At 44.8% G+C, this 27,070-nt stretch overlaps 1 protein-coding gene across 3 annotated transcripts in view; it reads left to right on the top strand.

The window, feature by feature from the left end:
• Positions 1-19,747, top strand: part of LOC310777630 (glutamate receptor ionotropic, NMDA 1) — a gene marked incomplete at both ends in the record, with an annotated part of 63,659 nt that extends 43,912 nt beyond the window's left edge. The window contains 14 exons of one of the 3 annotated variants that reach the window (XM_083638003.1): positions 2,120-2,206; positions 2,617-2,752; positions 3,487-3,614; positions 4,678-4,842; positions 5,363-5,481; positions 5,834-5,946; positions 6,453-6,601; positions 7,283-7,440; positions 8,037-8,198; positions 8,523-8,632; positions 8,988-9,133; positions 14,018-14,044; positions 15,387-15,497; positions 19,679-19,747. In XM_083638003.1, coding sequence (XP_083494129.1) covers positions 2,120-2,206; positions 2,617-2,752; positions 3,487-3,614; positions 4,678-4,842; positions 5,363-5,481; positions 5,834-5,946; positions 6,453-6,601; positions 7,283-7,440; positions 8,037-8,198; positions 8,523-8,632; positions 8,988-9,133; positions 14,018-14,044; positions 15,387-15,497; positions 19,679-19,747 — 1,680 coding nt within the window. The remainder of the gene's footprint in view (positions 1-2,119; positions 2,207-2,616; positions 2,753-3,486; positions 3,615-4,677; positions 4,843-5,362; positions 5,482-5,833; positions 5,947-6,452; positions 6,602-7,282; positions 7,441-8,036; positions 8,199-8,522; positions 8,633-8,987; positions 9,134-14,017; positions 14,045-15,386; positions 15,498-19,678) is intronic. The other 2 variants (XM_083638002.1, XM_083638004.1) reach the window with 2 other exon arrangements.
• Positions 19,748-27,070: the final 7,323 nt, after the last annotated feature.

Here is a 27,070-nt window from a genome sequence, read left to right as displayed (position 1 = left end):
TCTCCCTCCCCCCCCCCCCCTCTCTCTCTCTCTCTCTCTATATATATATATATATATACATACATATACAGACTCACAAAACCAAACTCCTGCCAATATGAATTTAGGCAGAAGCTTAAATTCATATCAGTTTTTCATTCTCAAATACACTGCTACCGCATGCGCTAGGACGTGTCATCAGTGATGTTATCTGGGGTCGTAAGGTGTTTCGGGTCTGTCAACATCATACACCCTCGCCCAGTAGACCCAGCCGAGGCCAATTAAGACCCCGACTCACGTCCCAGAAGCCGCTACGGATCAGCCTTACTACTCTATCTGCAACGTTGCCCGCGGGAGGGGTAAAAGAGAACCCAATCCGCTGCAATAGAGCTAGTGCTACGCCGCAGTATTGGCCCTTCGGTGCATGGAGGATCTAGGCTCTGTGGGTTTCTCCCGGCCGTGCTCCTCCTTCGTCTCACCAGACCCCCCTCATGACAAAGGCAATCCAGAGGCTGAAGGGATGCCTCAAGGACGCCTCAAGAGGGCCTGTGCGCTGCACGTCATTTACCTGCGTCGAGCACCTCGCTCTAGCCTGGAGGACCCCAGGCCGCGCCGATCTTGCGCAGATTTTCAGAAGGCTAATCCGTAGCGTTTGTGGATTTCTCCCTCACGAGAGAGCCAAGATGGGGTGCTAATCCCATCCCGTACCGGGTTGCCGTCTCTCCGGCCGTCAACTGTCTCTCCAGCTCGTCACCAAACTATACTTGGTTGTCACCTAGTCTTTCCTAAGTGTCACTGGCCAGAGGCAAGCCAGGATTCTACATTCTCAAATACACTGCTACCGCATGCGCTAGGACGTGTCATCAGTGATGTTATCTGGGGTCGTAAGGTGTTTCGGGTCTGTCAACATCATACACCCTCGCCCAGTAGACCCAGCCGAGGCCAATTAAGACCCCGACTCACGTCCCAGAAGCCGCTACGGATCAGCCTTACTACTCTATCTGCAACGTTGCCCGCGGGAGGGGTAAAAGAGAACCCAATCCGCTGCAATAGAGCTAGTGCTACGCCGCAGTATTGGCCCTTCGGTGCATGGAGGATCTAGGCTCTGTGGGTTTCTCCCGGCCGTGCTCCTCCTTCGTCTCACCAGACCCCCCTCATGACAAAGGCAATCCAGAGGCTGAAGGGATGCCTCAAGGACGCCTCAAGAGGGCCTGTGCGCTGCACGTCATTTACCTGCGTCGAGCACCTCGCTCTAGCCTGGAGGACCCCAGGCCGCGCCGATCTTGCGCAGATTTTCAGAAGGCTAATCCGTAGCGTTTGTGGATTTCTCCCTCACGAGAGAGCCAAGATGGGGTGCTAATCCCATCCCGTACCGGGTTGCCGTCTCTCCGGCCGTCAACTGTCTCTCCAGCTCGTCACCAAACTATACTTGGTTGTCACCTAGTCTTTCCTAAGTGTCACTGGCCAGAGGCAAGCCAGGATTCTACATTCTCAAATACACTGCTACCGCATGCGCTAGGACGTGTCATCAGTGATGTTATCTGGGGTCGTAAGGTGTTTCGGGTCTGTCAACATCATACACCCTCGCCCAGTAGACCCAGCCGAGGCCAATTAAGACCCCGACTCACGTCCCAGAAGCCGCTACGGATCAGCCTTACTACTCTATCTGCAACGTTGCCCGCGGGAGGGGTAAAAGAGAACCCAATCCGCTGCAATAGAGCTAGTGCTACGCCGCAGTATTGGCCCTTCGGTGCATGGAGGATCTAGGCTCTGTGGGTTTCTCCCGGCCGTGCTCCTCCTTCGTCTCACCAGACCCCCCTCATGACAAAGGCAATCCAGAGGCTGAAGGGATGCCTCAAGGACGCCTCAAGAGGGCCTGAGCAGCATTATAAACAACTAATAGCAAGGATTGCAAGGCTCAGCTCCACAGCGCCCCAGGTGGCAGGACGTAATATTGCTAAATCCCTATAATCTGCAGGTATACGTCAGAGGTGAATAAAGCAAAGACATAACGGGCTGAGCTAAGCTTATATAAAGAAGCTGACTCATTAGTGTTGCTATAGCGCCCACTGTGCTGGAGCCTCATCAGCAGCACACCTTCTGTCAGCACTCATCTAAGAAGTGTGTCCACTCCCTGCAGGTGGTCATGAACAACCAGCGGAAGATCATCTGGCCTGGAGGAGAGACGGAGAAACCGCGGGGCTTCCAGATGTCCACTCGATTAAAGGTACAGACCATCACTTATGACACAGACATGTTCTAAGATGTAGCCATGTTCACTACTCACTCCCGCCCACGCTTTTCTTTCTTTCTTTCTTTTTAAGGAAATTGATGTCATTTTCATTTTTGGGTGAACTGTTCCTTTAATGCAACCAGCCACATATTTATGAAGTGCATACATAGTAAAGCTATGACTTTTATTTTTCATATTTTTAATTTTGTTGTTTTTTACACTTATCTGTGTGTTGTTGTGTGTTTGGAGATGGGTATATGTCTATACAGTACAGTATCTGCTGGGTCCTTCCAAGGAGTATGTTCCTCACCGGTCGTTCTGGGTCCATTCTGAGGTTCCCCCGGGTTCAAAATGCATTCAGTTCCCGCTATGTGATAAACAGCTTTCTCTTCCGTCTGTTGTAGATAGTGACCATACACCAGGAACCATTTGTGTATGTGAAACCCACACAGCAGGATGGAACCTGCAAGGAGGAAATGACATTAAATGGAGTCTTAATTAAAAAGGTTATCTGCACTGGGCCCAATGAGACCATCCCAGGTAACACAACAGGGACGTTTATGATCTCACTGTGCTTTTACTGCACCCACTGGAGATGCATACATATATATGCAGTAGGTATCTATATATGTATGCATGTAGCTGAGTGTGTCATTCTGTGTGTCTGGTCTGATTGTTGGCATATCAGGTGTGGCCTTTGTAGGTGTGTGTCTAAATGTGTGTGTGTGTGTGTGTGTGTGTGTGTGTGTGTGTGTGTGTGTGTGTGGGGCTACTTTTGGGGACAAAAGTCAGACTTCAATCAATGCTCAATAACTGTAAAACTATATTAATGTCTGCCAAACTGTTTAGTTTTCACATTATGTGTGAGGTCAAAGTGTCCCTTAATTGGGGATGGCTTGTCCAATTGGGGACAAAAGCTGTGTCCTCAATTTGGACAAGCAGATTTTTGGTTGGTGTGTTAGGGTTATAGGGCTAGCCTTAGTGCTCTAGGTTAGGGTACGTCTCCATGGAATGAATGGAAGTCTATGTAATGTAAAAGTGACCATGGCCTGATATGTGTGTGTATGCGAGAGAATGTGGGCATCTGCTTGTGTTTCCTGCATATACAGTGAGAGTGTGTGTGGCGTCTTGCAGCGCGCTGTGTGTACCATTTTGTTCACATATGCCGCCTGGCTGCGACAAGTATGCGCTTGCTACTTTGGATTTTCACAATTAATTTGACGTATTTCCTCCTGAGCAATTGTGACTTGAAAACTTTGCTGGTTTTGTTACAGGACGCCCAACTGTACCTCAATGTTGTTACGGATTCTGTGTTGATCTTCTCATCAAGTTGGCGATGACCATGAACTTTACCTATGAGGTGCATCTGGTGGCTGATGGGAAATTTGGAACACAGGAGCGGGTTAGTTTGAGCTGTATTTGTCATACGCACGCATTAAATATTGATGCATGAAGCACAGAACATGAGCAATATCTCACCTTCATATCCCTATATGCCACTTGGATATTAACTGTACACTTTATTATTAAGGCACTAATAACTCACAGAATGTTTCATTGTTTTCATCTAATCTCACTAATCTCACTAACTATCCAAAGCTGGCGCAATAAACCAGTCGTAGAGATCGCAGAGATCCATGGGTGCCAAAGGTCCCAACCCTCTGGCAAAACCACGTGGAGGAGGGTGAATTTGCCCATAGTCGCTGATCTAGTGTCAGTTTGTGAATTTCCACACTAACGGATAAGGAAAAGTCATGGGCCACGGTGGGTGCTCAAGGACCATCTCACCCTGGTGCAACGTTGGTTCCACTCTGAAGGTACAAGGTGGACAACGTGTCAAAGCCACTGGGGAGAGAGTCGGCTGAACAACCAGCATGGGCTGAATAGATCTTCTCTGCGCAGCAATTTACAGCTTGGGCCAGAAAAGACCATTCAGTTCATTTGAGCCTGTTTTGCATGCAAAGCATAAACATAGCTTTCCTCACTGTTTATACAATGTATACAATAGCAAGCTCACTTTTGATGTTAAAGAAGATTCATGGATGTGGAGCAAGCCTTAGCCTGGGTAAACCCAGCCTCCACGTGACCTCCATGTAATATCAGTCACTCAGTTCACTTAATACTTTCCTCAACACAAACACTGTTTGCCTGCATAGTAGCTAACTCCAAGAGACAAAATGCTAATGCTAACTCTGACGCAGCCATTACACGTCATTGACAAAGGCCGCACTCTCTGATTGGCAGATCACGGCAGGAGCTGATGGTGGCAGTCACGCCATCACTCATTGGCTGCGATTCTGCGATTGAAATCGCCTCGCCCGGGAAATCGCTCTGAATAGTCAAACTGCCAGACGCTTACGCTACAGACATAGTCTGTGACGTCACGTTGAAGGCTGGGTTCACCCAGGCTAGAGCAAGCCTGGTCTAGCAACGTGATTGCTGATTGTTATTTTGTGGGACTCCAGGTGAATAACAGCAACAAGAAAGAGTGGAACGGCATGATGGGCGAGCTCCTGGGGGGCCTGGCAGACATGATCGTAGCCCCGCTGACTATAAACAACGAACGAGCCACATACATCGAGTTCTCCAAACCATTTAAGTACCAAGGCTTAACAATCCTCGTTAAAAAGGTATGTGTAGGGTTAGGGTTAGGGTTAGATGTGTCCACCTTCTGGCCAGCATGAACTCAAATCTCCTCTGGGGATTGACTTTTGCATTTGTTCTTATCTGGGAATCCTCTGGGGATGGGATGCTGCATCACAGGTGTATTGACCCTTAACCTTTTACAGTCTGACGACAGCAGACTGTCGCATCCGATAATAAGAATGAGAATATATAAAAGTTGACTTGGCTGACATCATGACATGCTAACAAGATCACAAGGATGTGTAAATGTGGTTCATGAGTTGATCTAAAAATTGTAATTTCAATGGGACTCTATGAGCGGAAGATGATTTTATAACTAGCTAGCACAATATATAACTAATATATATATATATATATACAGTATATACAGTATAACTAGCTAGCACAATAGTTTCCTGTTTTTCCTGCTTAGCTCTGCTTCAACATTTGTATCGCTGATAACAAGTAAGGTAATTGGACGTTTGTAGTTATCGGTGAATAACCGTCTGCGATGTGTGTTTTCAGGAAATCCCACGCAGTACACTGGACTCGTTCATGCAGCCGTTCCAAAGCACGCTGTGGCTGTTGGTGGGTCTGTCGGTACATGTGGTGGCGGTGATGCTTTACCTACTAGACCGGTTCAGGTACAAGGGGACCCATGAGTGTGTGTTCATGACTGAATGAGTGAGCGAGAACATAATGCGTGAGTGTATTATGTAGGTTGTGTGTGTACACTCCTGACCGCTGCAGATCTTCCCTCAGTGTGGACAACAAGGCAGACAGAGGTGAAGATTGACTCCAGCCATTCCACTGCTATGTCCCTGTGCCACAGACACTTTGTCTATGTCCTTTCTGTTCGGGGTTTGTCTCCATCTTCCTTTGCTTCCTCATGTCAACTCCCTTCCCTGCCTGGGGTTGCCATGGTTTTCTCCTCTCTGCGTTCTCTGTGGTTTCTCACTTTGTCTCCTGGCACCTTCCCCAATGTCTCTCCTCCAGCCCATTCGGAAGGTTTAAAGTCAACAGTGAAGAAGAAGAAGAAGATGCCCTCACCTTATCGTCTGCCATGTGGTTCTCCTGGGGAGTGTTGCTGAACTCTGGGATAGGAGAAGGTAGAAATGTTGTCCAGTTAATTACAGAACCAATGAGAAACCGTATTCTATTGACAAGTCAGCAGAGGTGCTGTAATTTAGTCAAAAATGTGTTTTTGGTTAAGCAATAGTCAAATCACCATTTAAATAACATGAAGAGACAGTGCTATTAGAATACAATCACACAAATCTATGAATGATATTTCGGCGTTAGCGGTTTAGCAGGTGTACTGTAGATTAATTAACGACAAGGACCAACTTCAAAAGAAGTTTGTGTCATACAGTAGATGCAATCCAGTTGGTGCCCAAGATTTCGTATTTCATGATGTGCGCGCTTGAATAACTTTTCTATAATGTTTGGATTATCTTTTGAATAAACACATTTTCAAAGACAGGATGTCATATAGTATGTTTCACCTGGTTTTTGTCTGTTTCATTCTACTTAAACGTTTTTTAATTTTTTATTGACAAGCTGTGTGTAAAATGTTCAAAAGTTCAGTTCAGGCTTATCCGTGGCCATCCTACAGGTGCGCCGCGCAGCTTCTCAGCGAGAATCCTGGGCATGGTGTGGGCCGGCTTTGCCATGATCATTGTGGCATCGTATACTGCCAACCTGGCTGCCTTCCTGGTGCTGGACCGGCCTGAGGAGCGCATCACTGGCATCAATGACCCAAGGGTGTGTATGTCATGACAATGTTACTGCACAATTAATTTATTATTTCATTTGATTTTGGGATGGAATCATATAAATGTATTTGATAGATTAAATGTGTATTATTTTTTACGATCAAAGGATGGTAGTAGTAATCCGTGCAATACTGTGGTTTCAGGGGCACTGAATGAGAGACTATAATGCCATGTAGGGCTGAGCAATATATCAATATTGTGATATTGTGATAGTGATAGGACATTAGATATTGCCTTAGATTTTCCATTCATAATATCGTGATATGGCCATAAGTGTTGTATTTTTCTGGTTTTAAAGGCTGCATTACAGTAAAGTGATGTCAATTTCTGAACTTACCACACTGTTGTAGCTGTTCTCTTATTTGCCTTTAGCTGCTTAGTCATTCCATCCACATTACTGGTGATTATTTATCTAATTGTTTAAAGATTTTGTGAAAGCACCAATAGTCAGGGAAGGAAACTCTGTCCGCATTTTGTTTTGATCACAGTCTGACATCTCACATGTGGCTTTGACTTACAGCTCAACATTTAGTGCACTTTGTAGAAAATACCCAGATATATAATATATACTGTATAATGTGTATCGCCAATCAGCCTCAAAATACACATGTGATTTCTGGTCCATATCGCCTGCATATCACTAAGGCCATGTCCTCGCCCCCTTGTGCAGCTGAGGAACCCATCGGACAAGTTCATCTACGCCACAGTGAAGCAGAGTTCTGTGGACATCTACTTCCGGCGGCAGGTGGAGCTTAGCACCATGTACCGCCACATGGAGAAGCACAACTATGAGAGTGCCGCCGAGGCCATCGTGGCCGTGCGTGACAAGTGAGTCTCGGGCCAGGTGGGGCCGGCCAGGTGGGGCCAGGTGGGGCCGGCCAGGGCGTCGGCCAGCTGCTCCGCTTGGTGGATGGAGCAGGGCGAGTCAGGCAGGCAGGCAGATGGCTGGAGCAGGGCGAGTCAGTCAGCTCAGCGGGGGAGGTGGTGGTGGGGGGGGGGGCATGGACCTCTGGACCAGCTGGACGTGGTGGGAGTTACTGCCGCATTCCTCCTGATCCAGGCCCATCACCCCAGCCAAGACAGAGGTCCTAGGGACAGGAGGAAGGTGTGGACGTGTCGACAGCACTGGCACTGGTGTGAGGTGGAGCTAACATGAAGCCGAGGAGCTCCCTTTTTCAGGTTGTACCCAGACCAACAGCTTTGAGATGGGGGGAATCCAATGGGGGACGCGCGCTCATCCGTCCGGCATTGGATTTCATTTCATAGAGATTGCTGGTAAACGCTGGGGGGGGGAGGGGGGGGGGGAGAGCCGTAAATGTGTATGTAAATCATTGTACTGTTGCACCGTAACCCCCTCCTTCCCCACTTCCTCCTTCCCCCCTCCTCCTGCTGACTCCTCCTCCTCCCTGCCCCCTCCCCCACAGCAAGCTGCATGCTTTCATCTGGGACTCTGCGGTGCTGGAGTTTGAAGCCTCGCAGAAGTGCGACCTGGTGACCACGGGAGAGCTGTTTTTCCGTTCGGGCTTTGGCATAGGCATGCGCAAGGACAGCCCCTGGAAACAGAATGTGTCCCTGGCCATTCTCAGGTCTGTCCCAGCCGAAGCTGCATTACTCGTATGACTCTTTTTCTTTCTTATCCTTATGGTTTGATGGTCAAACTTTGACCAGTTACAGCCATCCGAAACATCGCCTTATGTTGCCATCTTCTCTCTCTGTATCTCCCCTTTCCTGCCCTCTGTCTGTTTGTCTCTGTCAAGTTTGCGTTTGTGTCTGTCTGTCAAAATACTGTCTGTGTGTTTGTTGTTTCATGTACTGTATGTTGCAATCTGGGAGTGAGCCGCTAAAGTGTTTCATCTTGGTGGTGTATTAACTTTGTCACCTCTCCTCCCACTACCCCCAACCCCCTGCAGTTCTCATGAGAACGGCTTCATGGAGGACCTAGATAAAACCTGGGTGAGATACCAGGAGTGTGACTCACGGAGCAATGCCCCAGCCACACTCACCTTTGAAAACATGGCAGGTATGGTCCCTATGGTATCGAGAAACCGTTAAAAGTGATTGGACAAAAACTGCAGTGTTAAGGTACTGTAGCCCTTTTTTGTCCAATACCTTTTATTATTTTTAGTGTTGACGTGGGTGCTCTGTGGAAGTGTGCCGTACAGTATCTTGTGCCGTGGGTTTGAGAGCTATGTGGTCTACTATTAATATTGATATTGTGTGGTTTACAGAGTCGGAGCGGGTTGAAAGAGGAGGGGCGACCGCTGACCATGACGGGCGAACCACGCGGTCATGTTCAGCGGGAGCAGCAGAGTTGTAGCCCGGTGGCTCACGTTCTACCCCTGTCCCGTTTGTGTCCGTCTCTCCCCTCCCGACAGGAGTCTTCATGCTGGTGGCCGGAGGCATTGCAGCGGGGATCTTCCTCATCTTTATCGAAATCGCCTATAAGCGCCATAAAGACGCCCGCAGGAAGCAGATGCAGCTGGCCTTTGCGGCCGTCAATGTTTGGAGGAAGAACCTGCAGGTATGGATGATCTCATATGCCCAGTTTACACCCAGGGTGGAGGTGCAGAGAGAGAGGCTCAGCAAAGCCCCTTCTCATGGCGGGGTGGATTTCCATCTCTCGGTCTCTCTGCCCCGCTACGGGTTATTCGTTTGACGTCTCAGTGGTGGTCAGGCTGTCAGACAGTGATCTCTGATGCCTTCACGCAAGGTGTTCTCGGTGGCCACCCTGTAGGTCCTAGTGGTTCCCCGAGGCCAACCGCACCCGTGTCTCTTGTGTGTGCCTGCAGGACAGTAAGGAGGCCTCTGGAAGTCAAGCGGTGGGAGGGACCCCATCATTAGTATGTAACCAATTAGTAGAGCCATCTTCACCCCCCCCACGTCACCTCTCGCTGTTAGAGTAAGAATGAGATCATCAACCCCGGTGACCCGAACATGACGGACATCTGAAATCAAACTAAACATTCTACATCCATGGCATGAACTACTAGTTCTATGCTGCTGCTCTGGTGCTTATTGTGCTTCTTAAGGTCAGATGATGTGGACACGTACTGCTATAAATATACTGCTTCAAACACGATACTACTAACATGAACTTTCAATGCACTTATAGCGTCATTATAATTATATATATATATATATATTATAATTATATATATAGTATAATTATATATTTCAATGCACTTATAGCATCATTGATTGACTTCACTCGAGCAGCCAGGGACTAACAATACAAATAGAGCATAACGATTCAAATCAATGCCCTGGCAGAATGACACTGCAGTGACCCCTCACATGCTGAATGACACCTCACGTGCTGAATGACACTGCAGTGACCCCTCACATGCTGGCAGAATGACACTGCAGTGACCCCTCACATGCTGGCAGAATGACACTGCAGTGACCCCTCACATGCAGAATGACACTGCAGTGACCCCTCACATGCTGGCAGAATGACACTGCAGTGACCCCTCACATGCTGGCAGAATGACACTGCAGTGACCCCTCACATGCTGGCAGAATGACACTGCAGTGACCCCTCACATGCTGACAGAATGACACTGCAGTGACCCCTCACATGCAGAATGACACTGCAGTGACCCCTCACATGCAGAATGACACTGCAGTGACCCCTCACATGCAGAATGACACTGCAGTGACCCCTCACATGCATGTGGACATTGCTGTAAAGCACCACACTACACTGGACAGTAGTAGCTCTCTCCATGCTCCATGCTTATTCCTTATCCTCCGCACTGTCCATAAGGCAGATGCTAACCGACACAGTCAAAGAGATGTTGCATGCCAGGGTTAGGGTTAGGGTAACCCATGCCAGGGTTAGGGTTAGGGTAACCCATGCCAGGGGCTTCATGCAATACTGGGGCTGCTTGTGGAGAGACACAATTCAGGCTACAGCTGAGCAAAGAGGTCCCAAGTTCAGTCGCTGAAAAACATGATTTGCCCTTTGCTCCAATGCCTTCCAAAGTGGCTGTGAAGCATTGGGGCATCTCCACACCCTCTCTCCTTTAGTCCTTCACCACTCACCACTGTACTACAGGTGCAGGGGGGGTCCCACATGTGACGGCTACGACCTTACATGGCAGTGTCTTATTCAGAGTATTGCCTTAACCGGGTTAAGATCGACTTATTGCCGTCCATGTGAACATTCTCACTGTGAGTCTGTAATGTGGCCCTGGCAGCCTGTCTGCTCTGTAATAAAAGGCCCTCATGCTGAATAGAGAGAGCAGGGTTGCAGGAAGGCACAGTTATAACATGTTAGAATAACATGTTAGAATAACATGTTATATAAGACCACAGTCTCAGGTGACGCTCAGCAAATCCATGTCCTTCTGAGAGTGGCTGCCATCGGCCTTACTACTGTATGTAAGTGTTGTGAGTGTCCTGACATTCTTTAGGCACATACAGCAGGCAAGTGCATGCAGGGGGCGCCTCACTGAGAAAGGAGAGGGACACACAAACTGCCCATGTCACTTTAGATCCATGTGATCCACCACGTAGATCCTGCTGAGCTTTCAGCACCACTGAGCAAATAAACCCATGTTGCACATGAAGCCTCACTGTGGGCCCTAGAGCTCAAATATGGACATTCACAATCTTCACTCGGATTATTATAACCGTTGTAATAGGGTCTCATGCAAGGACCACAGAAATCCAGCTGATGTGTTATGTACTGTGTGGACATTATTCCGGATATTATTCACTCTTGAGTGCATTAATATGATTATTCTGTGATCCAACAGCCACAGATTAGGAATGACAACATGGCTATGTAGGACACAAAATAATCATAATGGACAGTTTATGTGGCCTCCTCCTTCCTTAGTACAGCAAGCATTGAAACATGTTGACTGCTTGTCCGTGTGTCTGTATGTAATTATGTGTGTCTATACTGCATCAGGGTAGTGTATTATGCAACGTGCTATGCAGTAACTGTGCACCCACACACCTTTCAACACAGGGAACTAACTCCAGAGCATGTGCACTTCTGAGTAACCTAAATCTGTTCACAATATATATCTCATACTCTGCCATTATGATCTCTACATGCTGTGAATGCTCATAAGTAAGACCATAAGACAGAAGATCAAGATCTAACTAACCATGCCATGCATGCATCATTAGCACGGTATAAACCCACTTACCCTCAGTTTGCACATCTTTTTTATTGGTGGAATAGTGTTGGGCCCCCGTTTTAAACTGATTACAATCTTTATCATCTAAATGTATAATTTGCATTAATTTACTAGCACATCCAACTGATTAATTGTAGAGCTGATGTTGCGTGAAAATTCTGCCTTTTCCAGAAAATAACATACAAATACAATTATGCTATATTAAATATATAATTTATTTGAAAAGACCCTCTTTTCATGTAGCTTTCTTGTAACCCAGTCTGATGCTACTTACTACTTGCTATAATGTATTGGATAAATGTACATGGTAAAGCTCTATCATTAGAAGTGTATGTTATATAAATATATAACTAAATATATAACTAATAATATATAACACTTACATCGTATCTAGGGATGTCCGATATTATCGGCCGATATTAGCATAAAAAAATCGATATCGGAAAATATCGGTATCGGTTTTCATGCCGATTTTTTTTTTTTTTTTTTTTTTTTTAAATACAGGGGGAGGAGTCTCACTGAGAGAGTCCACTGGAGCGGTTGGGGTTAAGGGCCTTGCTCAAGGGCACCTCAGTGGTGGTAATGAGGGAGGGGCAAGCGCTGCCTTTTCACTTTCCCCACCCAGATTTATCCTGCCGGTCCCGGCGATTGAACCGACGACCTTCTGGTCACAAGCTCGCTTCTCTAACACAACTTTAACACAACATGCATATTATATATTAAACTCTTCAGCTACATTAAGCTACATTATGTAACTTGTTACGTGAAATTTTGGTGGAAAAAAAGCCCGCTTATATCGGTATCGGTTGATATCGGTATCGGAAATTAAGAGTTGGACATTATCGGATATCGGATATCGGTAAAAAAGCCAATATCGAACATCCCTAATCGTATCATTAGAAGTGTATGTTATAGGTTTCTCTTGTGATCACTGACTGGAGCTGACAGTTTATCTGACTTTTTTTTTTTTACCACCACATCACTGAGAGGCTACATTGGCTTTTGGCTTCCCCTGTTCCCACATATGTTACTCAGAAGTGCACTACCTGAACCTGAGTGAAACTGCTGTTAGTTTTGGGATGAAAGCAAGGTGTCAGAAAGCCTATGCCGATGGTGTAGGATGACGACGCACTGCGGTGGCGTACGGTCCCACGCCATGCGTCACCTGACAGTCCAGCATGCCCTGCATGGCCGGGACTGTGCTAACGCAGCACCTCATCAGGGCTTAGGGCGGCCATATTCAAAGAACCCGAGACCCGAAGTCACTTGGGCATTGATTTTTCCTGATTTATAGCACACTTATACTGTAGCAGGGGTACTTGACTTTGACCATTCACTAACATGATATGTCATCTTCCAACAGGAAAAGCATTTTATTTATTTATTTATTTATTCCCGCACTAAAAATGAGTGATGTCACGCCCATCACTCTGTGATGTCACGCCCATCACTCTGTGATGTCACGCCCATCGCTCCTCTGCCAGCCTTCATCTATCCTCCACGCCAGCTAATAGTTGCTGCCCTCCTGATACCGGGCTGAGAGAATGGGGGTGGTGGTTGGCGGGGGCGATGGGTGGTTCAAATGCACCCTGAAAGAGCCTAGTCATGTGACCTGAAAGAGCCTAGTCATGTGACCTGAGAGAGGATGTGGGCGGGGCCAGTGATTTGTCATGCTCTTTGTTTTGTGTTGACTTATTCTACCTTTTCAAATCTCCTTTATTCCTCCTCCATCCATTCCCCTTTTGGCATGTTGAAATTCACACCACACTGCCCCGCCCCCAAGGGCCTCTCTCTGCCCAGCCCCAAGGGCCTCCCTCCCTGCAGCAATCTCGCTCATCTTACAGTTACACCTGATTTACACCTATTTTACAATGCTTTCATATTTAGAAATAGATTTTTTTTGCCTCCTTCCTCCCATGCAAAAAGAACCCCCTCATCTCCTTGTGTGTGGGGTGAATTTCCATTATACCAATGATCAGGTATAATGATTTTAATTTGGCTTTAATTGATGACATAATGATTTGTTGTTGTTTTACCTCCTTGATATGCATTTTAATGGCTCTCCTGCCTCTGAAAGCTTCTCTACGTTTGATACCTGCCTGGCTTTGGATGTGGATGTTTGCTTTGCTAGTTTTCATATTCGCTCTTCCTTGGTTCCACTCGGCTTTTGCTTAAGGATCTTTAAAGTATAAACGATCTAACAGCAAGAGGATGGATATTTATTTGACTGTTTCTTTTCTCCCCCTATGCAGCCCTCTTCCTCTCTAGAGACTCAGGATGTAAGAATACCTTAATATGAGCTTTTTGCACACAAACACTCAGTTATCGTGCTCTGCTATAGACACAGGACTGAGAGTAGCTGTGGGGCACTCTGATGGTATGAGGGAGGGAGGGCACCAAAGTAAGGATACGGTTAAAATTTGTTTTTGACATGAATGCATTTGAAACATTTTTTTCCAGAGCTTTGACCCAGCTTGGAACAGAGTACATAGTCGATTCTAGTAATGAATTAAGGTCACTTTTTGGGCATAATGTTCTGCTGATGCTTTTTCCTGTCTGAGACTGGGTGTGTGTGTTGGGGGGTAAGGGGGGTTGATGCTGTGTGTGTAGGTGAGAGCGAGTGCGCAGGTGGGATACTGTGGATGGTTAAAGTAGTCCAGTGTAGGTATCACCCAATGACATCCTTACTAGTCATCACTCAACCCATTCCAATGCATTTGTGGGGGGGCGAGTGTTTGAATGTGTCAGTGCATTACGAGAGCACTACTACGCCATCTTGTGTCCCAGTGTGATATGTCCCAGTGTGATATGTCGCAAAAACAAATGTAGCTAAATGCCATAAGTGAAACCCTCGTGTCAGAATGTATACAGACTATTTCCACTTCCACATCTAACACAGACTGATCACGTGACCTCACATTCTGTTTCACTCTACGTATAAGTCTGCTCTTCCACCCGCCCACATCGATTTCAGTACTTGCCTCGACAGACAGCTATTTCAGCCAATCAGTGTCGTCAAATCCAATCCAAATCCAGTTTGGAGAAGAGCGAAAACGGCAAGAAGCTCTACTGGTGCATACTCATGTTCTTATTTAATCGTTGTTATTAAGTCTATTCCTGCAATAACTGCACTTACGTGTTTACTCTACTAACGTTAACATTTGCGCTCTTTGCTTCGGCATCCACCATTACTGTTTTGCCTGATTGGCCGGTTACGTCATCAACTACGACAGAGTCCCTGATTGGCCCGGTTACATTCTAATGTGTGGAAATGGCTGTGGGTGGGTGGAAGTCCGGACTGAGGTCACATGATCAGGATGGTTTGACCAGGCTACATCTAACAGAATGAGGTCATGTGATCATTATGGTTTGACCAGGCTACATGTCTTCCTCCCTCTTTGAGCTTTTGACATTTCCAAAAGATTTAGTCTGTCTTTCACGAACCCCCCCTCTATTTTCTGCCTTGGGGGGGGGGGGGTGGGGGGTTAAGTAATTTATTGGGTTGGGTTGGTGGGAGGTGGTGGTTATTGTGGTGGGATGGGAGAATGGGTGAGACTGAAACCAAGGTGTCGCCCCCTAGCTGCAGAACATGAATAACGCTTCTACATATATTCATTTTAGGATAGGAAAAGTGGTAGAGCAGAGCCCGACCCCAAAAAGAAACCCTCTTTTAGGTCCATCAGTACCACCCTGGCCTCCAGCATCAAGAGACGTAGGTCCTCCAAAGACACGGTAAGGAGACGAAGACGCCACATCTTCCCTTGTCTCTTCTCTTTTCCTCTGTCTCCTCTTCCTCACTTTCCGCCCCTTCTTCTTCTTCTTCTTCTGTCCTCATGTCCATATCTGTTCTTCTTCTTCTGTCCTCTCTGTCCACATGCCCATATCTGACCGCGAGAGACCCCCATACTCCACTCAACCCATTCTACATGGCTCAGCGGCCTCTGCCACATGTCTTGTCCGTTCACCATTGATCAGCCATCCATTCAGCATCTGTAGGTGACTGCCCCCTACAGGCCAGTGGGCGTCAGTGCAGGAACTCAGGTCAGGCCAGGCCAGGAGCTGGGATGGGATTAGGTGCTACACAGTGTCTGTTTTTGGGCTGCTCTTCCTCCCTGCCTCTGGTTTGGACGTGGATTCTGGCAATTGTGTCCGTTCAGCGATGTTGTGGTGTGTGTGTGTGTGTGTGTGTGTGTGTGTGTGTGTGTGTGTGTGTGCGTGCGTGCGTGCGTGCGTGGGGGTATGTGTACATTGTTGTGTGTCTGTGTATATTTGTGTTTGTGTCCCATCATTTTGATTGCTTGATCCTTTATATTATCCATCTTTTCTTTGCTCAAATCCTGCACTCCCTATTGTCGATTTCAGCTGTTGGTTGTTTTGCGTTTGGTTTTTGGAAGCATGCGCCGGTGTTCTGTCATTTTCCAAATCCATTTCCAAGGTAGTCATGATGGCCGGTCCTCCTGGGAACAAACTAACATCTGTATTCTTATCGACATGTCTATTTCAGGTTATACTCATGGATTTCTATTATAATCTTTACTTTTTGCTTTGTCATGTTTTATTTGTCATAATTATTGTCGTCAACTACAAAAGGATTTATTTTTCCAATGTCCTTGTCTCTGAACTGTGCATGCCTGTTTAAGGCTCTGTTTTCAGGTGCGGAAGACAGCCTTCTTTTGTTTTGTTATTATTATTGCCATTTTTGGGCCCAAGAGTACATTTCAAGCCTCATACTCTCATTGTGTTGCCTGGAATAAAAACAAATAGGATCTATTTAGGAAAAACAATCCACCATTTACAACTCTGTGTCTTCGCATAACTTGTTTGTTGCAGCACAATAAGAGTGTGAGGTTTCATTGAAAAGCCCTACTCTTTGCTGTTGGGGGACTGTACTCCACAGGCTTGGAGTGCTCTGACAAACCAGTGACCCAAACTCTTTTGTGCCCAGCTGCTCAGCCAGACATAGCTGGCCGATGACCAAATCTGAGACGGGCCTCTTTCTAAAAACAAACAAACAGCTATAATCTCTGGAGATAGCACAGACCATCACAGCTATAATCTCTGGAGATAGCACAGACCATCACATAAGATACCTTAGAGTTTTTGCACTAATGATGTTTTGAACATGTTTCTCAGGGGAGATGTAGCCTTTCTTTTGCAAGCTAAGGTCACAATAAGATTTGTGTGTTATTATTTGATCTCCTGTCTTTTTTCTCTTTCTCTTTGTGTTAACTTGTGTCTTCTTATATGGATGTTTCTGCATTGAACCGAAGCACCGTTGCTCTCCCCTGGAGGTTTCTCGGTAGAATTGGTCAAGTTTGAAGCGAAGAAGAGTGGTATCACCATTATTTTGGGTTTGGATGCTGGTTCGGGAGTCGTAGTCTTAAGGCCCTCAGTGGAAAAACAACATAGGACTTAACGTAACCACAATCAAAAAAGATGCTCTAATTGAAAGATTTACCATCCCCAGTCTTTGACCATTATTTTTGATTTTATATAAATGTTCTTATTTTATATTAATGGATATCAATGGACTTGAGTGTCAGTGTCCCTCACCCACATGCCACACTGCTCCTCTCTCCCTCTACAAGCATGTCAATTACTGTAACTGTCATAGATATAGTCCAGTAGTAGTAGTAGTAGTAGTAGAATTAATCGTTGTGCCTAGTTGTAGATGCCATATATTAAGTAGTGTCATAATAGATGTACTGGATAATTAAGCCTTAAAACCAGTAACTGTGATTGTTGTGGTGACGACAGTGAAGTGTCTCTCTTTTGCTGGTCCACTTGAGCCCAGTAGGGGGCGCTGTTAGTGGCAACACTCATAGCAGGCCCTCAAGGTACAAGATGTGAGGAGACCCCCCATGTGGGCTGTAAGCCATACTGTATGATGATGATGCAACTCTTGGGTCAAGGGGATATGGGGCATCTCTGACTGTTTACTTAGGAATCATATTGAATACTAAGTCTGGATGTTGACTCTATCAAGAAGCATGTTAGTTGCATCATAACAGCTTATGAAGTTCATATGCTTGAATGCATTGGCTATGTCAGCTTAAAATGAGAGGCACTTAAATCTTAAGATCTTGCTCATTTGAAATAATTTATGAACAGAAATAACATATCAGATGGGTACACTGAGACACGATTGACTCCTTTTTAATTCCCCTCTCATTAGAAGTGTTTTGATACTGTTTTGATACGAAACCGATTTTTCCAACGTAATATTGCGAGTGAGAATCCAGGCAATGAGAAATGGATTCTGATTGGCATGTTGGAAATCTCTTGGATGATAACGGACATAATACATAGTGTGATCGCCCTGATCACACTGTGTTCCAAAATATGAGGCAGCGATTTAATTTGCAGAGAAAAGTAGCATATTGCAAGATCTGTATGTAACCATATTTACAATGGATAAGGAGTGATTGTTTCATTGGATTTCTATACTGTTGCTCATGACATTGTAAAGATATGGCTTACTGCTATCACACCCAAAGCAGACTACACCGTCAAAAGACTTTGGCTTAGATAATAGCAAAACCACTGTCGCCATAGTAACTAAGCACCTGTATGCATGGAAACTGGTTTTCCCTCTTCTCAGCACTATTACCACTGCACTCTGCTTTGGAAAAGCATAGTGATATAGGGACTGGATGTAAGAGTCCACCAGCACAGCACTTGGAACCAGCCCACAATGCAGTGAAGCTCAGTCAAAAGTCATCTTCTTCCCCAAAGCTGCTGTCTGCATGCATACAAAATGAGCTGTCCCTTTGATCCATGGCTCGAAATGATCACCCAGTCATGTTGTAAGGCTGGAAAAGAAATGCTTTCACTGTAGCTGGCCTGATTCAAATTTGCTGTTGTCTAGACTTTCAGGACCTTACCTCTACTCCATTGTAGGAACAACCTGTAACCCATCTCAGGCAGAACTGCGACCTGCTTAAAAAAAATCAGTGATCCAAAATAAAGTGGGAAAAACTACAACAACAACAAACCAAAAAACAAAGACGACATCCAAAACGATGGTCTGCCCGAGAATCCAAAACGATGGTCTGCCCGAGAGGGGTTACAGAACCCATCTGCTTCTCAATTTCCATGGAAATGAAGCACAGGTGTTTTTTTTTTTTTTTTTTTTTTTTTTTTAAAGGGACAGTTCACCCCAAAATCAAAAATACATATTTTTCCTCTTACCTGTAGTGCTGTTTATCCATCTAGATCATTTTGGTGCGAGTTGCTGAATTTTGGAGATAGAGGCCTTAGAGATGTCTGCCTTCTCTCAAACACAATGGAACTTCGACTGGATGGCACTCGCCTTGTGGTGCTCAAAACGCAAAAAAAAAGTACATTTGAACAAATCAACAGCGATGTCGCTTTCCAGAAATAATGACCCGGTTAATCAAGATAATCAACAGACCTTCTTGTGAGCAGTTTCATGTAGGAACTATTTTATTTCGACCAAACTACACCATAGTAACTAGCAGGTGTAGTTCGGTCGAAAGAAAATAGCTAACTAAGATAGCAGGTGTAGAAAATAGTCCCTACATGCAACTGCTCACAACAAGGTCTGTGGATTATCTTCAGTAAGCCGGTCATGATTTCTGAGTTGGCGCTTTGTGCACCACAAGCCGAGTGCCATCCAGTTCCATTGTATTCAAGAGAAGACATCTCTACGGCCGATGTCTCCAAAACTTGGCAACCCACACCAAAACGATCTAGATGATCCATTTTATAGCAATACAGGTAAGAGGAAAAATATGTATTTTTGATTTGGGGCTGAACTGTCCCTTTAAAATAATAACAGTGCTTGTTAAAATAATAGCAGTAGGCTAGTTGCCACATGCTGCTCAAGTTATTAGTCCAGAAATGACTTCCTGTTATGTCTGTCCCCTCCTCCTTCCCCCCTTTCTCTGCAGCAGTACCCACCCACTGACATCACGGGACAACTCAACTTGTCCGACCCGTCTGTCAGCACAGTGGTGTAAGAGGGAGACCGAGGAGAGAGGGAAAGAGAGGAGAGGACACAGAGGAGAGGGAGAGAGGCTTCTCCTGGTTCCCTTCACCGTGTCATGGATCCTTCGTTGCTGAAGTTTTCATTTCACTGCCTGTCCAGTGGAGCTTTGAGGACGCCACGTCGTTAGCCGGAGAAGCGGCTGACACACTGTTCTTGCACCTTGTGAAGCCAGAACTATCTGGCTGGTAGATATTTCTAGGCTCCCCGAGCATGCATAGACAAACCCATCAGGCACACACAATGTTTTCCTTCTGTATATTCTTAGGAAACTTACTTAACCTTGTTTTTTTTGTCACAGAAATTTACTTACAGAGGGCATTGTGATGTTTGATGTTACTACTTTTCGATTATATCTACCTGATCAGCTGTACTACTTTAGCAAAGCCAGTTTAGTTAGGTTCTGTTTATGGATAAACCATTTTTGGTGCAAGTACTGTTGACATATCATTTACAACTATACCATAATATTACCTATTCTTTCTAAACAACATATACTGCAATACAATATGTACTGTAAGCTTCAGTGGATATCAACCTCAGTATTTTTTTATTAAGCAGTAAATGTGTTTTTATCTACATCTATTTAAACTTTTTAGATGCTATTTCTCTAATTGGGAAGCACTACTGATGAGGATATGAACTTCTCTGACTAATTTTATCTACCAGTGAAGATGGAAGCATGTGTGTTCTTGTATATGAATAGGAGCAACTGAGAGCTTTATCTAGGCTATACTTTCATTCTACATTACGATTGTTCAGATTTTTTTCAGCTATTTTTCATTATGGTTGTTTGTTTTGAAGTTGTTGGAATCATACATTTTACCCCATTATTTTATTTATTTATTTGTTTGTTTTTCTTTTTTAGCGTATCTGCCAAATGCATGCTTTTGCTCAGTCCAGTGAGAACTAGCCTCAGTTTCTTAAAAACTCACACATTAAGGTAACTAATTGTTCCACTATGCTCACACAATGCCTAGTGGGGACTGGTTTAATCATTACCGCTATTTATAATATGAGATAAGTAGGTAAATATATGAGGTTTCACTCAACAATATGCAGTATCATGAAATCGTTGACAATATTTTTGATGTATAACAACATTGAGACTCTTAAGTCCTTGCCATAAGCCATATTATGTTTGGGAACGCCCTCTCTCTCCCTCTCTCCTTCCGCAGTCTCTCATTTCCAGTCTCGAGGGGTTGCATCAGAGGGCCAGGTTTTTCACCCAACCAGCACTTGGGTCGTTCATGCAAAACCTTCTTCCTGTGCAGCACTGCCACGCTCCGGTTTGAAACCTTCTTCCTGTGCAGCATTGCTTCGCTCGGGGTTTGCCCTTTGGAGAACTTTTGCATGAAGGAACCTGAGTGAATTGGGAACATAGCTCAACTTGCAGCCCCTTCAAGCGCTGCAAGTTTGTGTCCATGTCTTGGTTAGATGCAAAAACAGGCCTTTTCCCATTCTCTGGAGATGAGAAACCAAACCACTGGCGTTTGTTGAATCATATCCTTTCTGGTATGGCACTGCATAGCACTTTATGCAGAGGGGTTTCCAAAACTGAAACTGCACCCATGAAAAACAGTTACTGACACGACATTTTGCATTAAACTACAACAGAACTGCTCGGAATGACATCAGTCGGACTAATGAGTAAGAGAATCATGCAACACCTTTACATATTGATGACTATTCCACTGTTGTGGAGTTTTAATTTTCCTAATCTACTTTTCATTTGATCTTTGTTCAAAACATATCTGATATCTGTGGACTATTTACATGGAAAATAACCACACTTTTACACGAACACACAAAACGCTAAAATATAATTTTGTTTTCTAAATGGAAACTGTTATCATTGAAAAGTTGCTTCCAATCATGTTCTGGCCTATGCATGCTTATGTGTAATTATCAGTGCTTTAATTTCCTTTTGGATGCGTGTTACTGAAGCACTTACAGTATGTTGAATGCCATGTAAATAGAATCAGGTTTGATATAGATGGGGTTGGCAAGATTGTATTGCGCTTGTATTATGACTGCAGCAGAGAATGTCTTATGCCAATGTTTCACACATACATAGTTGTCACACACACACACACACACACACGCGCACGCGCACACACACACACACACACACACACACACACACAGAGCTCCTGAAAGGAGGTGGCGAGACACCCCAGGTCAATAGGGTAAAAGGTTTAACTAATCGCTATCACCATGAAATCTCCCCAGTTGATTACTTACATTAAGAAATGTATTTTTGTATGACAGGTTTTCTGAAATGTCATGTTTAAATATGCAAATGCATTATCTAATTACGTGCTAATTTGCATACATTTCCAGAACAGAAATCTGAACATTGGATAAAGCCAGGTTCAAAATTATTGTTTCATTTTGTTGACATAGCCAACAGTTTTTACAGAGGGAAATTTGGATATCTCTTTTTTATCTTTTTAAATCAGAAAATACTGTCAACAGTCATAACATAAAAAAAAAAAGTGTGAATTCGCAATAGCTGTGACTAGATGTGTGCATTTCCTAAATGCACCTTTTGTGGACCAACCAACAGAGTGACTGCTGGTTGCAGCTAAAAATGCACATGTTTTTAGGAATAAAAATGTTATATAAATCATGCTATGAATGATTTTGATAACATTATGGATATGGATTTTTTTAATAGTTGGGAATAAAACTGTAATGTTTGGAGTATGTAAATGCTACTGAAGTGGAGATTTCTGGCTGGAGTATGAGAAAGAAAATGTTCTTTTTACCCTATTCACCTGGAGTGTCTCGCCTTAGTTATGCTTGTTTTTCTTACCTCCTAAATTAAAGATCTTGCATTGCATCATCTTGTTTATATTTAAACAACTGTAAATAAAATATACTTACATATTGCCAACCAATCTTGTGCCTGATTTCCTTTATTACTGTACAAAGTCTAGGACAACTTGAACTTGACAGATTTTTTTCACAGTACTCACTGTCATAAGGATGTGTTGAGGGCTAGCAGTCAAACAATGTGCAGACAGTTTTGGTTGGCTGCTGGGCTGTTGGTGTCCAATCACTGCTGCTGTCACATAAAACTGCAATTTCTAAGGAAGGAGTATGATAAGATTTCTGTCACCGAGCCAATGTAGGTTTGGTTGACAATCCTACCAACTCCAATGAGTCCTATTAAACACCACACAGCTGTGTGGTGTTTACCCAGCCTTCACGTAAACCCAGCCTCCACGTGACCAGGCATAGCCTGTGACATCACGTTGAAGGCTGGGTTTACCCAGGCTAACCACATACTACAATAGCCTACAACTGAGTAATGCCAGATAATACTGCTAATAATAACATACTACCACTCTGACATGATTATTAGAAAATGACCACATTTGCTAATGTTGGACCACGCCATATTATGTTGGATTAATTTATTATATTAAGTTTAATTAAGCTAATTAGTCAATAACTAAAGTCTAAAAACTAAATATCCAGAGCACAACGATGGATAACTACTTAATCCCTAATGCTACGGTCAGGTGAGTAACCGAGCTGACATGGCAGATGCTCTCCAGTAAAGAAGATTGTTGTTCATGTGCCGATCATATGAGATTGCATGCATGTATGTATGTATGCATTTATGTATGTAAATGATTTGTATCTGATTGTATCTGATTTGGCAATGTATCTGATTTGGCAACAGATACTGCTGTATCTTTAATGCCAATTCACTTTGAATTGAATGAGAGACAGATAGTGTCAGTAGTTTTGCTATGTTGCAGTGCCTCTTGGAGTAACAGTCTGTTCAGTTCAGTTTACTGCACACTATAAACACCAGCAGCAGACTACAAACTCATAGATGGATTATTGAACAGGCCAGTCAGGCACAAGCCCTGTTTAGAAATTTGGGGTTCAATATCTTGCCCAAGGACACTTCGACATGTGGACTGGATGAGCCTGGGATTCGAACCACCAACCTTCTTATTAGTGGATGATCCACTCTACCTCCTGAGCCACAGCTTCCCTGTTCAAAGGCATTTTGCACTTTAAAATAATATGCTCTTTGGGCATAGAATATGTGTTTGCAACTTGTAATTAATTTGTACAGGTAATTGTTTTCTCTCCCATAAGTAACAAATTGGAAAACAAAACAAAAATATAATAGGCAGAGCAATATTATACATGCAATGAGGGCATTCAGTTAGAAGTCACTTAAACATATTCCACAATTATATTCAGACAGATTTTCTAACATGCTGTTGGCTGTGCCTCTGTCGATTCTGAGCTGTAAATGCTCAGGTGAGATTCAGATGGTATTTTGTGTGCCTCTGTGTATTTGTGCCTGTACTTTAATGTTGTAAAACACTTCCTGTTGTGATGGTGGGGGAGGGGAATCTGAAGTTATAGGAGGAAGTGAGGCACCCTCAGATCACATGATCACACACCTGAGAGGAATGAGCATTGAGCTCGAAAGCAACGTCTTCTCCCTCAGTGTTTTCACCCGAGTTCACCAGACCTACACTGTTTAAATGTTTAAGTGCAATAACAAAACAAAACAAAAAAGATAACAGGCAGAGCAATATGTGTGCGTGTGTGCTTGCTGATCTTGTCAGTACCCTTGAAGTGGAGAGGATTAGATATATCAGAAAGGATCAAGTAGATCTATTTGACTCCATCTGGTAACCTCTCATTCTGCACCTGGAAAAAAACACGAAATAATGTTGAACACTACTTTATTTTTTAAGTTTCTCTGTCATATTATTGGATCCATGTTTTTTTGGGGTGGGTCCTGCAACCACAGTTGTTTGTCCACAGTGTGGCAGCACCGTCCACCTTTATATATATCTATGCATTTAACTGGCTGCATTTCATTGTGCATTGCCATAGCTTATTTAACACATGATTCCATCATTATACTATGGAGAATTAGCACTATTCGCAAGAATGACTGATGATGGTTTTTGTTGCCGATTGACGGCTGCGCATCTGGATTTTGCAAAGCTGGCTACTAGCTACTAGCTACTAGCTATACCTGTGCTAGGCTAGCTAGCTAGCGAACAAGCTAGTGTGTGGTAGCGCTGTAACTGTCACTAGTGACTAGCTAACGGCAAGTTAGCTTCTGTACTAAGCTGCTCACTGAAAATGTAAATGACAATAGAGAGAATAAGAAACCCACCAAGTGTCACTTTTTTGATTGATTGCTTTTGGCACACATCCAAACCGGAAGTCCCGCCTCCTCGTAGACGTGGCACTGATTACATCACCGGAAGTGGTTCTGTTCTATGTTCTAGAATGTTCCATGGCACTGTTCCAGACCCCCCTCCCTCCCCCCTCCTCCTCCTCCTCCTCCCCCCTCCCCTCCCCCCCTCCCTCCTCCCTTCCCACCTCCCTGTCCCCGTCCATATGTCTTTTTTTGATCCGGGCCTATGCTACGTGGATGAAATGCGTCCTCAGACGACCTGTGGTTGCCTGTTGTATGGAGCTGTTCCAAGGGGGAGGAGCGGAGTGTTCTGTATGGATCTGTTCCAAGAGGGGGTGGAGTGGGTGGATCTGTTAAATTTTTTTGGGAGGTATAAAACATGAGACCCATGGTAGTGTGTGTGTGTGGAAGGATATGTGTATGTCTTAACCAGTGATGGAGTGCGACTGTATAACGTTGATGAAGGTCTTAGAGGATCTGGATGATAAGGAGTTCAAAAAATTCAAATGGTTCATGCGAAACTCAAGCCGTCTGGAGAAGGCTGACGTCCTGGACACTTTAGAACACATGTGCAAGAACTACGGCGATAAAAACGTCAAAGCCAAAACAGTGGAGGTTTTACAGATGATAGGGAGGAAGGATTTAGCCGATCGTATAACAGCATCGGCTTTTTAAAAAAAAGTCACGCCCTTCTTCTTAACGTTTTTTTAGATTCAGTTTAGTTAAGGGGGAGGGTTTTTAAATCTGAACCTCTCTGATTGGATTATCTGGGGAGGAGGGGGTGGAGCTTTTAACCTTTTATAAGAGTGAGTATAGAAGGAGGTAGACATTGAGGAGAAGATAGGCAGTCAAAACGTTAGGCAAGATGTCATCTTTTCACGATAGAAAATGGGAGATGTCTAATGGAGCTAAATTAGGGTGTTCCTTTTCATCCCCGTCAGTGGCTCCAGCATTTGTAGATCTTTATACATTGGAAGATGGCGAGCACTCCTCTGACCTGGGCACCCGCTCGCTGAGAGTGTATGCATCTGAAATAGAGAGATTGAGGGGCGTGATGTGTGAATTCATCAGTTACCTTCAATTAGGGGCGTATCAAGATGGCGGATATGTCAAGCCTTCCGTGGTGGTTCGTGCGGATGCATCTCGCCCGGCAGCGATAGGACTTGGACCATTGCTGAACGAGGCCTTCATCGTTGACTGCTCAAGAGCCTACGCATGGATGCTGGTGAGATATGGTTCTCTGGGAATGAGCTGTGAAAAACCTAAAACAGTGATGGGGAAGGAAACATTTTTTCCGATTCATCTAGCTGTTCGCACTGGAGACTTATGGGTCCTGCGCAAAGTCCTGGAGGAAGTTAGCGTTTTCTTCCTCCATGACAAGGAGAAGAGGAGGTTCAATCTGTTGGAGCAGCGCATGACACAGCTTCCGGCTTGTCTTACGACAATGGGCTCAATGCCGGTACCTTTGACCATGGAATCACCGCATTCCTCAGGATTCAAGAAGGCCCATCCAGCTTCTACATATGCTCTGACCCCTACAGAATTCGGCTATACCACTCCAAAGAAACCCCGAAAGAATCCTATGGAATTCAGCCACCCGACCCCAAAGAAACCCAGACGTCAGCTTTTCACCACTGTGAAGATGGAAGTGTCGGATGGAGAGATTGATGAGCCGGAATCAGGGTTGGAATCAGATGGTGTGAAATCAGATGGGGCATCATAGAACTTCACCCCCCTCCCTCCCCTCCACCGTCGTCAAGCCCCGCCTCCGCAAGTAGATTGGGTCTCTAACAAATTCCTGTCACCCCCCATTCTGAAGATCTCCTCCCATACCGCCCATGCCACGCCTTCCCCATAGACCTAACTCCTCCTCCTCGTCACAACATAAGGATAAAAGAGACGGATTCAAAAGAGACTCATGCCATTTTTACGCAGTAAAAAAGCCAGATAACATCATGGAGAGCCCTGCTGCAAACCATCCTCTCAATACAACTCACAGCCTCTCTGATTCGGAGGAAGAAGAAGAGTTGCACCGTCTGATGGGCGGAGATTCCCCGGCGTCGTCACCGATGTTCTTCAATACTCCGCCTCCCTCCCCTCCTTCCT

The sequence above is a fragment of the Poromitra crassiceps genome (assembly GCF_964638095.1).
Source record: "Poromitra crassiceps genome assembly, chromosome: 6".
In the NCBI taxonomy this organism is placed as follows: domain Eukaryota; kingdom Metazoa; phylum Chordata; class Actinopteri; order Beryciformes; family Melamphaidae; genus Poromitra; species Poromitra crassiceps.
Note: the sequence above shows the minus strand (reverse complement) of the source record. Positions and strands in the feature narration are given on the sequence as shown.